Source organism: Balaenoptera musculus, chromosome 4 (genome assembly GCF_009873245.2).
Source record: "Balaenoptera musculus isolate JJ_BM4_2016_0621 chromosome 4, mBalMus1.pri.v3, whole genome shotgun sequence".
NCBI classification, from domain to species: Eukaryota; Metazoa; Chordata; class Mammalia; order Artiodactyla; family Balaenopteridae; genus Balaenoptera; species Balaenoptera musculus.
In genome coordinates this window covers 50600199-50612331 of record NC_045788.1, presented here as the reverse complement: position 1 = coordinate 50612331, position 12133 = coordinate 50600199, and the positions used below count along the sequence as shown (strand labels likewise).

The 12133-nt window shown below is 36.9% G+C and overlaps 1 protein-coding gene across 9 annotated transcripts in view; it reads right to left on the bottom strand.

Annotated features, from left to right (window-relative positions):
• ECT2 (epithelial cell transforming 2) overlaps positions 1–10929 on the bottom strand; it is a 64061-nt gene extending 53132 nt beyond the window's left edge. For 3 of the 9 annotated variants that reach the window (XR_005019757.1, XM_036851357.1, XM_036851358.1), the window contains exons 1-7: positions 10794–10906; positions 7085–7236; positions 6375–6454; positions 4417–4599; positions 2522–2611; positions 1558–1665; positions 522–595 (exon numbers count right to left, since the gene is read on the bottom strand). Coding sequence is in view for 4 of the 9 variants with exons in the window: in XM_036851357.1 (XP_036707252.1) it covers positions 522–595; positions 1558–1665; positions 2522–2611; positions 4417–4599; positions 6375–6454; positions 7085–7214 (665 nt within the window). In the remaining 5 variants the exon portion in view is untranslated. Of the gene's footprint in view, positions 1–521; positions 596–1557; positions 1666–2521; positions 2612–4416; positions 4600–6168; positions 6262–6374; positions 6455–7084; positions 7237–10559; positions 10578–10793 lie in introns of those variants that run through there. The other 6 variants (XR_005019753.1, XR_005019756.1, XR_005019754.1 and 3 more) reach the window with 5 other exon arrangements.
• Positions 10930–12133: the final 1204 nt, after the last annotated feature.

Genomic DNA, 12133 nt, shown 5'->3' with positions numbered 1-12133 from the left:
CAGAAGTAACGTCTCACAAAGTTTAATCACGGGTAATCTTTACAAGACGCAAATCTCTACTCTGTACATGAAATTTTATATGCATTCCAGGAGTTCTATAGTTTCATAAAATCTTAAGGAATAATGAAGTACAATAGCAAGGAATTATGAGATTGTAAAGCTTAACAAGGTTACGAAATGCAATCACCACTTAAAATGTAACCAGACAAACAGAAAATAAGAAAAAATACAGCACAACCCAAACATCCAGATGCATTAAGCTATTACCTGATAATTTTAGAATGTTCTTAATGGTTATTAAATTATTTCACAAAGTGAAGTTCAAAGATATCTTAGATGTCTTGCCATTTTCAATTATTTATAAACAAAACTTTGCTCCTCCTAGACTTTATTCCCTAAGCTTCACAAAGACTGAATTAATTTTTTATATACTAATCTATGAATTTTGGGCACGTGGGTTTATCTTCATGACACAACGTGACTGATTCACATAATTAACTACTAAATTTCTAAACACTTACTGTTCATTCCGCCTTTCCCAAGCTTTATATATCCATTCTGGTTTCATAATTGGAGTACCCAGGCTCACAGCTATCTAAAAACATAAACATGTTTATCATTAATTATATGGTGAATTTTTACCTTAAATAACTGCATTCATGCAAGTTATAAGTAATTATATACATACATTTTTTGCACAGTCTTAGATCATTGTTCATCTGCTTTGTAACAAAATATAAAGAAAAATTAACAGAAAAAACTATCTTTCCATCATACAATTTAGGTTAAAATAACTTTGAAACAAGTTCCATGATGTCCAAACTGTTTCATTGTATTTTAAATAACTACATCTGTGAAGTTAATTAAGTTCACCTTTATTACATTTCTATTTCTCTTTGTGTTTACCTCCTTGGAAGTACTAACCCCCAAGACAGCAGTAAGAGTAAGAGAAAATTTCTGATTAAGTCACTAAAACCTTAGATATGAATTGTAAGTATACCTCCCAGGAATTCAACAATACCCTAAAATTACCATTTGCTACATAAATACACTGATGGAGGGTGGGAACAAAGTGATAAACTCTTCCTAACATATTCAAGTGCAATCTTAAGCTAAGACTTTAATCCCAATAAAAGTATTTTCTCCTGTTCTTTTATAATTTTCACAAGTTAAATCTTGGAACCATTTTATAAGAACAAAGTTCTGCTCTTAGATAAGAGAGAAATATCTGCCCTCATCACCTTCTGACCTCCTTATTCACCACTGCTCATAGTAATCTTTGCTAATATTATTCATCTGCCTAAACTGTTATCCACCTACCAACCTCCACAATCCCAATCATCTTTCAAGACCTAACTCAAGTTCCACTGCCTCCTTCAAACCTCAGGGGCCACACTTCTGTGATTTAAAATTTTTACTAAATGTGCATATAGCAAAAATTGAATCTCTGATCCTCAATAAATTATGGGGGAAATAGACAGGATAAGAGCACTATTATTAAATCCATCCTCAAACAGTGCTATATTGAAATACACAAAAATACTGAAGTTTACATACCCTGAATTTTTCTCCTTGTGTACAATTTGCCACCAAATGTGTAACTTTTGAATTAAAGTCTTTTCGAATAACTCCACCCATGTGATGAACCAATGTCACCAATCTGACCTCAAAAGAAAATGTAAACATTGACTTTATGATTAATTTGAACAAAATTTTAAACTATGTTTACAATTCATTTAGCATTTACTGAATACTTTCTATTTATAAGGTACATATGAGAATTTTTATAAAGATAAATTTTATGCCAAAAAAATTAAAGGTTCATTTGCCTTATTGGCACAGGCAAAATTATACAGAGATAAGCTAGTAAAGATGATCACACAAAACTAAGTTAATTAACAACTGGCTTTCACACAAGTAAAAAAGCAAATACATTACTTTTTGGAGGGGGGTGAAGTAGAAAAGAATAGCTTTATTGCTTTGCCAAGCAAAGGGGGACACATCGGGCTCATGCCTGGAAAAACTGTGTGTCCCCAGTACATTATTTTTTTAAAACCAGGTTGCCATCACACCAAGATTCCTCTCACAAAATTAGAGTAATACCCCATTAGCTCCAACACAAAAAATTTTATGGATCAAAGAAAGAAGTTTCTATGAATTCTCTAGAGCAATGAGAATGCTTTAAGGCTGGACCTGCATAACAAAAAATCGCAATGTGTAAACAAAAACTTCAAATAATATGGCTGATGTGATACTTAACAAAAAGACAGTTTAAACAGATTAGATAGTCATGAAATTTTTCTAATTCACATACCAGCTATCCTAGACAAAATATGTGTTTCTTTACAAGGCTCTTCAGAGTTACTTCTTCACAAAGTTTAAGACCTAGTATATTCATAGTAATTTCTCCTTCAATATTTTAAAAATAAAACCATGATATAACTACCAAAAAAAAAAGCTAATTTAAATTTATTTTGCTAGAAAAAAATATTCTTTGAATAGAATGTTTTAAAATACTTACTAGTTCTTCTTTCTTCCTGAATCCAGTAAAACATAGTACTAGATTCATCATGCTTGTACAATAGAGTGGGCGACATGAAAATGGCAAAGGCTGAAGGACAACAATTTTAAATCTGTGAGCTTCTTTACAGTAAAAATAGAACACATCTTTCTCAAACTAAACATATTTCCCTCTCTCGCCAATTAACTTTCCAAATCCAAAGATATACTTGCATCTTTCAATATGCGACAAATAGCAAAAAACCAGTTTCACAATAAAAATTTCCCATGATTCCCATATCGTATTCGATACACATCATCCAAACACACTTTACTACTGGCAAATAAAACATAAATATTCATACCCAAACCTTTATTTCCAAAATGTACTTTGACACATATGAAGTATTATAAGGAAAGATTTCCATACACTACTGTAAGTGCTTCAAATTAAAGTTAAAAGAGGTCAAAAATATTTTCTAATAAATACTAATAATACATATACTTGAACCAAATATGATTCCAATTTATGAGTTAAAAAATGGAGATAGTAAATAATTTAACAAATGGGGGGCTTCCCTGGTGGCGCAGTGGTTAAGAATCTGCCTGCCAATGCAGGGGACATGGGTTCGAGCCCTGGTCTGGGAAGATCCCACATGCCGCGGAGCAACTAAGCCCGTGAGCCACAACTACTGAGCCTGCGCGTCTGGAGCCTGTGCTCCGCAACGGGAGAGGCCGCGACAGTGAGTGGCCCCCGCTTGCCGCAACTAGAGAAAGCCCTCACACAGAAAAGAAGACCCAACATAGCCGAAAATAAATAAATAAATTTTTAAAAAAAAGGAAAAAACTCAACTATAAAAAAATAATAATAATAATTTAACAAATGGTTTTATCTATCTATACATGAAAGAGAATGGTTAAAAATATATATTTAATTCCCACTATTATGCAGGAATGTTCTTTTCCATAATTTTGGCCTTTAAAAAGTTTATGTGGTTTCTGAAAGCAACACTTCTGAATCAAAACAGAATTAAAGATTATCATGTGCTCATTACTAGTATCTATAACAAAAGAAGCACAAAGACCCAAGCAATTTAAAGTTAAGGCAAACTTAAGAATGCCAAAACAGAGCAATAAAGAACAAAGAATAGGTATTAATTCTACTGCAACTCTTGCACTGAAATGCTGTTTAAAAACAAAAAGCTAAAGTAGGACTTCCCTGGTGGCGCAGTGGTTAAGAATCTGCCTGCCAACGCAGGGGACATGGGTTCAAGCCCTGGTCCGGGAAGATCCCACATGCCGCAAAGCAACTAAGCCCGTGCACCACAACTACTGAGCCTGCACTCTAGAGCCGGCGAGCCACAACTACTGAGCCCATGTGCCACAACTACTGAAGCCCGGGCGCCTAGAGCCTGTGCTCCGCAACGAGAAGCCACCACAATTAGAAGCCCACGTGCCGCAATGAAGAGTAGCCCCCGCTCACCGCAAATAGAAACAGCTTGCACGCAGCAACGAAGACCCAACACAGCCATGAATGAATGAATGAATGAATGAATGAATGAATAAATAAATAAATAAATAGCTAAAGTAATTTCCCTAATTTTAAATCATGCAGAAACTGATAAAAATGGAACTGTGGTACCTGTTCTGTGTGGAGGAAAATTAAAGTTTATGTATATGTACACATCTTTAGAACTCGAGTTTAAGCAAACTACTACTTCCCAAGATACTGCAGGTATTGAGACTAAATATATGTAAATAATATTGTTTAGAATTAAAGGACTATATTAGAGTAGCCACTACTATTCCTAACCTAAATATTCATATTCTCAACAATTAATGAAATTTTTCTGCATAAAAATTCTTTAATAAAAATTTAACCTTGAGAAGTTATAATAAGCATATATTCTTTCTTACCTCTCCTTTTTGTGCACAGTTTAATACAACTGGTGGTCCAATAACTCTACAGTCAGTCTTGTATAACTCATTAAAGACAGAATCCTGGAAGTCCGTGACTATGAATACATTTTCAAATTCTGGAGAATCCAAACTTTTAAGTTCTTCAACTGATTCCATCTTTACAAATGGCACTTTAATTTCCTTGATTTTTTTCATGGAGTTATTAGAAACAAAATTTATATATTATAAAAGTAATTCATGTGTCTCTCTAAATAAGACCTAAAAATCAATTCAGTATCAACATTTTTATTTTTATATTTGTAGAAGTTGTGAATCATACAATAAGCATTATACTTAATAGTTAACAGTCATACGTCATATTTCTTTACTTATGTTTTTATATAAACATATCTCAATCCATATTAAGATCTTAAATTTTGAAGATTATTATAAAGGCATAAGCTTCTGATATGACTTGGTAGTCATTATAAAACATCTAGTATGCATATAAAGATGATGAATTTTTTAAGTACACGTATTTTGATAGTAAGATGCATTAGAAAGATATCAACTATTGCTCTTTATTCGGATCAAGAAAATGATGCCATGCATATAGTTCTTCCTGCACAAGTTGTTTTCAGAAAAATAGAAAAAAATACTATGACATGCAACATCTACAAAAAGGATGGAGTTAACTTAATCATTTCAGTATATACAAGGGAAGTAAGAGAAAGATATGAAATATGTAGGCAGTTGCAGCATGGCAAACACAGGATATAAAAAGGCAAGTTAGTGTTTAACACTTTATACTGTAGATCTATGAAAAAGAATGAAGATATTTCGGTATCTATATGACTCCCGTTTTTAAAGAACAGAACCATTTAAAAGAAAATTCAAATGGGTCAGTAAATTATTTGGGATTTATTTGCTAGGCTGATGTGAAGGGCTGAATTGTGTATATCCAAAACTCATGCTGAAGTCCTAACACCCTATACCTCAGAATGTGACTATCTGGAGATATGGTCTTTCAACATGTAATTAAGGTTAAATGAAGTCATAAGGGTGGATCCTAGTCAGATTGGATTAGTGGTGGATTGGTGTCCTTATAAGAGGAGGAAATTTGGATACACAAAAGAGATAGCAGAGATGTGCATGCACAGAAGGCTGTGTGAAGATATATCAAGAAGGTGACAGCCATCTACAAGCCAAGGAGAGAGGCCTCAAGAGAAATCAAACCTGCTGACACCTTGATCTTGGACTTTTAGCCTCCAGGAAAGTGAGAAAATAAATTTCTGTTGTTTAAGTTGCCCAGTCTGTGGTATTTTGTCATGGAGGCCCTCACAATCTAGTATAACTGGTATAGAGAGTTAGATATATTTCACATGCTGAGGTAAATTCCCTGATGACTGTCAATTATTGTGATTTGTAATTCTGGAAATAAAGCAAGAATTTAGAATAAATATAAAATTATTGAGAAAAAAGAAGCTAAAGAGTTTAAAGTGTCATCTTCATAAATACATAAATGGAATGCCATTTAAATCTAACAATGCCAAATTACTTTATAAGGATTTCATTATTTATGAAACATTGTATTTTTGGGTTTCAGAAACACCCAAATTTTAAAATAAATGGAATAGTTTCTATTAATCTAGCTTCAGAGTGCTGAGAGTATAACTTGTGCCTAATTTAGCTCCAATCACCGTAAGTGGACTCTACGAATACAATCAAAGGAAGTGCAGCATGCCACATGCAATGAAATGCTTGACCTACCATATTAACAATACTTTTTATTAATTTTTCATCCGATTTTCCAGGACAACTTTCTTTTATCTTTATAACAGGGACTTCCATTATTTTAACAGTCTGTGGAAAAGAGACTTAAGTATGAGATTAAGAAAACTATAAATTTATTTATACACGGATGGAAGAAAAATAGTTTAAAAAAAAAAAAAAAACTAAAAACTAAATTCCCATACCTTTAAGGCTTTTATAAGTTCTTCTTGTTTTCCAGCTTCTTGAACCAGTATTACTCTTGTTTCAATCTGAGGCATTTCTTCTATTAAAATTAAAAATGTTTAAGTAAAATATTTTTATTCACTAACATCAAAATCAGTAGTTCCTAACCCCTTTTTTGGCTGTATCTGGAATGTTTTCCATGTTTGAGATCATAACATTCCCTGAAATTAAAATGACTTAATCCCCAGCTTATTTTAAAACTTTGATCATGTATCATTTTAGAAGAAGAGAAACATATTGTATTGTAGCAAAGTATTCAAACATCAGCACTCCTCCTAACCAAAGAAAGCATTCGCCCACTTGCACAGTCATCCTCTTCAACAGCACATGCAACTTTAGGAAAGATCCATTTATACAGTGAAAAGAAAAGAAGTGGCTCTTCTCCTGACCAGTCATAACTGACTATATTCTAGCTAACAATGTTGCAGCTAGATTGCCCTCACTTACAGAAAAAGCAATATCCAACAAGATGCTTTCACCTTCAAGGTTGGGAAGCATTTATCCAAACAATAATAAAAAATCTAGTGTAAAGAGTTTCTGTTAACAAATTTTTACTGAATACCTGTACCCTAGCTTAACAGTATTACAGTTAAATCATAAAAAAGTCACTAGTCAGTAAGTTTAGGATTAAAATAGTGATTTGATATTTTAAAGCAGATAACATGTTTACCTTCAACATATGAAGTAGATCCAATAAATAAGTTTTCCTTAGAAGTTTCGGTAACTTTAGAATCAAAAATGGAAGAGTCTGCCAAGCTTGTACTCCCAGTAGTGGGTGTTAATGCACTATTTTCAGCCATTATTTGTACTCTTCTGCAATGGCTGAAAAAAACAAAATTTGAATAAAATTACATGAAACAAACAATTACTGGGCAAAGACAAGCGTTATACCTAGAACTTATAAAAAGTATCATTACCCTTTTTTTTTTAATACTGAACCAAACAAAGTCACTCAACTTCTCTGAGCCTCAGTTTGCTCTTCTGTAAAATAAAGATACTAATAATTGGGCTTCCCTGGTGGCTCAGTGGTTGAGAGTCTGCCTGCCAATGCAGGGGACACGGGTTCGAGCCCTGGTCTGGGAGGATCCCACATGCCGCGGAGCAACTGGGCCCGTGAGCCACAACTACTGAGCCTGCGCATCTGGAGCCTGTGCTCCGCAACAAGAGAGGCCGCGACAGTGAGAGGCCCGCGCACCGCGATGAAGAGTGGCCCCCACTTGCCATAACTAGAGAAAGCCCTCGCACAGAAACGAAGACCTAACACAGCCATAAATAAATAAATAAATAAATAAAAGATACTAATAACTGACTCATAGGGATACAGTAAAAGTAACAATGTACCAAAAGTACTCAGATATTACCTGACAGTCAAAAAGTACTCAGAAGGTACTCACAAATACTATGCTACCTCCCCACTCCATACCTTTGCCCTCAACCAAACTATTTCTCTTCCTGTATTCATTTATAATACCATCATCCCCCAAATAATCCCAGTCAAAAACACGATCCAGCCATACTCTTTCATCTGCCTCATTCGCCCTGCCCCAAAGCATCTCTGTATCTCTGGGACCCAGCCCCCTTTTTGTGGCCAATGCCACAGTGGCCACTTGGTCAAATACAACAGTTCCAAACAACTTTATCACCAGTTTCTTCAGAGGTCACTTTCCACATGGTTTTCAGGGTATGCTCCTAAAAACAAATGTGACTATATTATTTCGCTCCTTAGAACTTCCATGAGCACTGCTCCCTATACGACCAAGTTCAAATTCACCATCCACTTTACACTTTAGTCCTAGCCTACCTATTTAGCCTCATCTCCTGTATTTCCCCCAGTCCACATCGACTGTATGCTCCAGCCACAAAGCATTTCCCAGCATTTTTCAAATACAGATCACAATTTACTCCACACCTACTTGTATTTAATAGTGCTCAATTCTCCACCTATCATGTCTTTCAACCCCTGACCCACCACTCTTGACTTATCCTCTGTAGATTTCTCCAAACCTCTCATGTATAACTGGACTGCTCCCTTACCTGTATTTTTATATTACTTTACAAATGTCTAAAAGATTTCACGAGACAATTAACACGTGTCAGTAAGACTCTGGATTATGAAAGAAAATCTTTGTTTGTTTTTAAATTTCCAGGACTTAAAAAGAGTTGAAAAGTTAAGCAAGCAGGGAATAAAGAAAAAGTTGAATAGATCTTCATCAATTTAAATTGGGGTTTTTACATAAGTTTATTATCTTGAAGTAAATTTCCAGAATATTGGGCAAATATAAAGAGGAAGCCCAATCTTATCTGGAGGTCTATGCCTGATCTAATTTACCCTTTCCTACTTTTTCGGTATAATAAAATATACAAATAACTTCCACCAGATTTTTAGCAAAGTAATAGTTTCAGGTATCATTAGCATCATTTCGGCATGGTGATGTCAAATAGTGTGAATATGTACACACTAATAACAACAGACCTAAGCCCAATTATTAGGTGCACACTTCAAAGACAAGCAACTCAGCTTCCTGTCTCAGCTCTGCACTTAGTAGGGTAAGCCTCAGCTTCCACATCAGGAAAAGAAATAATAGTACAACTCAAATCCAACTGTGATAAAAACTGAATAGATGATGTCTCTAAATGAGTGACGATTATTCATTCTCATACATACTCAAAATGTGGACGTTTCTCATTGTCTTACCAAACATCCACGGCAATCATTATTCTAAGGCTCTCCAAAGGAGTGCTCCAATAGTTGTTAATAAGAGCCTTTACTTAGAATCAATGATAAATTCTATCCAGCCCTTATTTTTTTAAGTCTCACACTTAAATGTTCCCAGTGAAAAAGAAAGGCTCTATCTAAACAGGCTTTCATTTAAAGTCCCCTTAAAAGAATGTTAAAAAGAAAAACCAAGAGATGAATTAACCTGCCTTAAGGAATGTAGGAGGAGGGAGACTTTAATAAATCAAAAACACCATGAGTTCACATTTTTCACCTATGTCTCTCTGTTTAAAGACCATCAAAACAGGTAAGTGATTGGGACTTCCCTGGTGGTCCAGGGTCTAAGACTCTGCGCTCCCAATGCAGGGGCCCAGGTTCGATCCCTGGTCAGGGAACTAGATCCCATATGCTGCACCTAAGAGTTCGCATGCCGCAACTAAAGATCCCACGTGGCCCCAACGAATATAATGTATGCCACAACTAAGATCCCACGCAGCCAAAAAAAAAAAAAAAAATGGTAGGTGATTAAAAATTAAAATTGACTGATGACACTGTATGTGATCAATTTATTGCCAAAACAGTTTTAAAATTTAGAAAATAGCTGCATGCTAAACTCATCACATATCAACAGTCTGATTACAAACTGAAATACACTAATCACTTTTTCACATTTATGTATTCTGTAAGCTTTTATAACAAACACAAAAGGATCAGTGTTCATAAACCCATACAGATTCTCATCTGAGAACATACTCAAGGAGCTTCTAACTAAATACAACTCATGCCTTTTTTCATCACAAAGATAAATTTTGCCATTTAAATAAGTTTCCTTTCACTTATTTTTTTAGGCAATCATCTTTCAGGGTGGAGGAGCTAAATGCCTTCCTGGATATGTTGGTGGTGTTACAATAACATTGTTAACGTTACATGACACTGTGACTAACAATATTTATTTAACGCTTAATATGCGGCATTATTCTAAACCTTTAGACATTGTTCTAAACCTTTTACTTGTATTCATTTAATCTTTGCAACAATCCTAAGAGGCAGGTACTATTATCACACTCCTCTTACAGGTAAAGAAACCTAGAGCGGAGAGATTAATTCCCCCCAGGTCACAGTGTTAGTGGCAAAACAAGGGTTCAAATCCGGTCTGATTCCAGAGGCTGCGCTTTTACCCATTAAGCCATACCCATCTGTACGCGGGGTGGGGCGCCGGAACGAGCTGGCGTTTTACCTTAAATACTAAAAACTAAAGAGAAGACGCCAAGAAGAATCCAAGGGTGAAACCACTAAGTAATCTGAGATAAGCCCCCAAAGGGCGCAGTTGCCAGCCCCCAGAGCCGCAGAGCCCACTGCGGTTTGCCAAGACCCCCTTCCCGACAACTCCCCACTTTGCCCAGAAACTCTTTCGGAAGAAATATTCAACCAGGTGAGCGGTGACGACGCACAGCAGCCAGGCGGACCTCGGGCTCCCACTCCGCATCCCGGCCCCGCTGTTGGGAACGCGGCGGTGTGGTTCCCAGAGCCGGGAAGCCAAGGCTGGTAGCTCCGGAATTCGCGGTCACCGGGGCGGGGCCGTGGGACACAAGCAGAGCGGCCCACTGCTCCAGGGACGCCGGCCCACTCCCACCTCCGCCACCCGCACCCACAGAGCCCTCACCACTCTCAAAAGACGCCCTGGAAGTTCCACCTTTTCAAGAACCGACCCTTCTCACTTTTACCGCCATTCCCCGCCGCCGGCGGCCGCAGCCAATTCAAAAAGTGACCCGCAGAGGGGCGGTGATTGGCCGCTGCTCTCCGCCCACCTCCCCGCAGGTGCCAACCGATTGGTTGTGCGTGTGTTTCAAATAAACCCAACGGCTCCGACGTCAGAACGTCCCGAATTTGTAGAGAAGTGCCCGGATGTGACCAGGAGGTGGTAGTAATGGCTCCTGGGCTTCTGTGGGAGTAGCAGGTGTGTCTGTGACTACCGCTTATTTACTCAGTAAACATCCCGTTTCCTAAGGAAAGTTTGAGTGGATTCTCCGTCCCCTCGGCTTTTTTCTGTTTTTTTTTTTTCCCCGCCACAAAATCCTTGAAACGTAATCAGTGCCTTGACAGATGAATTTTTCCCCAGTGATTCCTGTGAGCTGTAAGATTTTTCTGCCTGAGCTTTAGGAATTTAAAGTTGGGTTAAGGGGTTTGGGGTTTGGTGGTTGTGTTGGCGCGGCGGGGCCCAGGACACGGGAACTCGGAGTCTCTCCAGATGGACTTCAAATCAGCAGCCTCTTATTTAAATCCTGACGTATGTAAAGCACTGTGCTCTGGTCTAGGGAATTTCACGGATGATTAGAATAAATTCTTAGGGTTTCTAAGCCTTTTTTTTTTTTTTTAATATAAGCTTGCATTTGAACAAATGTAAAAATACGTCACGAGATTCTAGACTCTCCTGGAGCCAAAGTAAATTGTTAGCTGCTGCACCCGCCCCTCCCCCCCTTCCCCGAGGTCTTTTGCTGCTTTCCTCTGAAGTCTAGCCAAGAATTTATCGGTTTTCCTATAATTACGATTGCTATCATGAAAATCTTTTATTTTCTTCGTTTTCTAAATATAATATCCTGTCACACAACCTCTTAAAAAGACGCCTCCCGAAGGTGAGTTTTGCATAGTTCCCACCTAATCGCTGGTTTAAATAAAGGAAGAAAGGAGAATCCGCTGCTGAAACCTTACATTTCAACAAGAGGAGGAGAACTTGTATTTTGGAATGCAACACTTCTGAACGTCTCAAACAGGTCGTCAGGATTTGGAATTTTTCCTAACTTTGTCGGGCCACCTTAGAATGCCTGAAAAGTTTGTAATACATTCCACAAAATGAGTGAAGCAGTCTGGTAATTATTGGTTTCCCTGTTGATAATTGAAGAATATTTACAGTCTGCCCTTCATTTAATGCCATGATAACCGTTAGGGCGAAAGCAAAGAAAAACAGTAATTGAAATTTCACTTTGGAATGTGCTTGCGTACTTA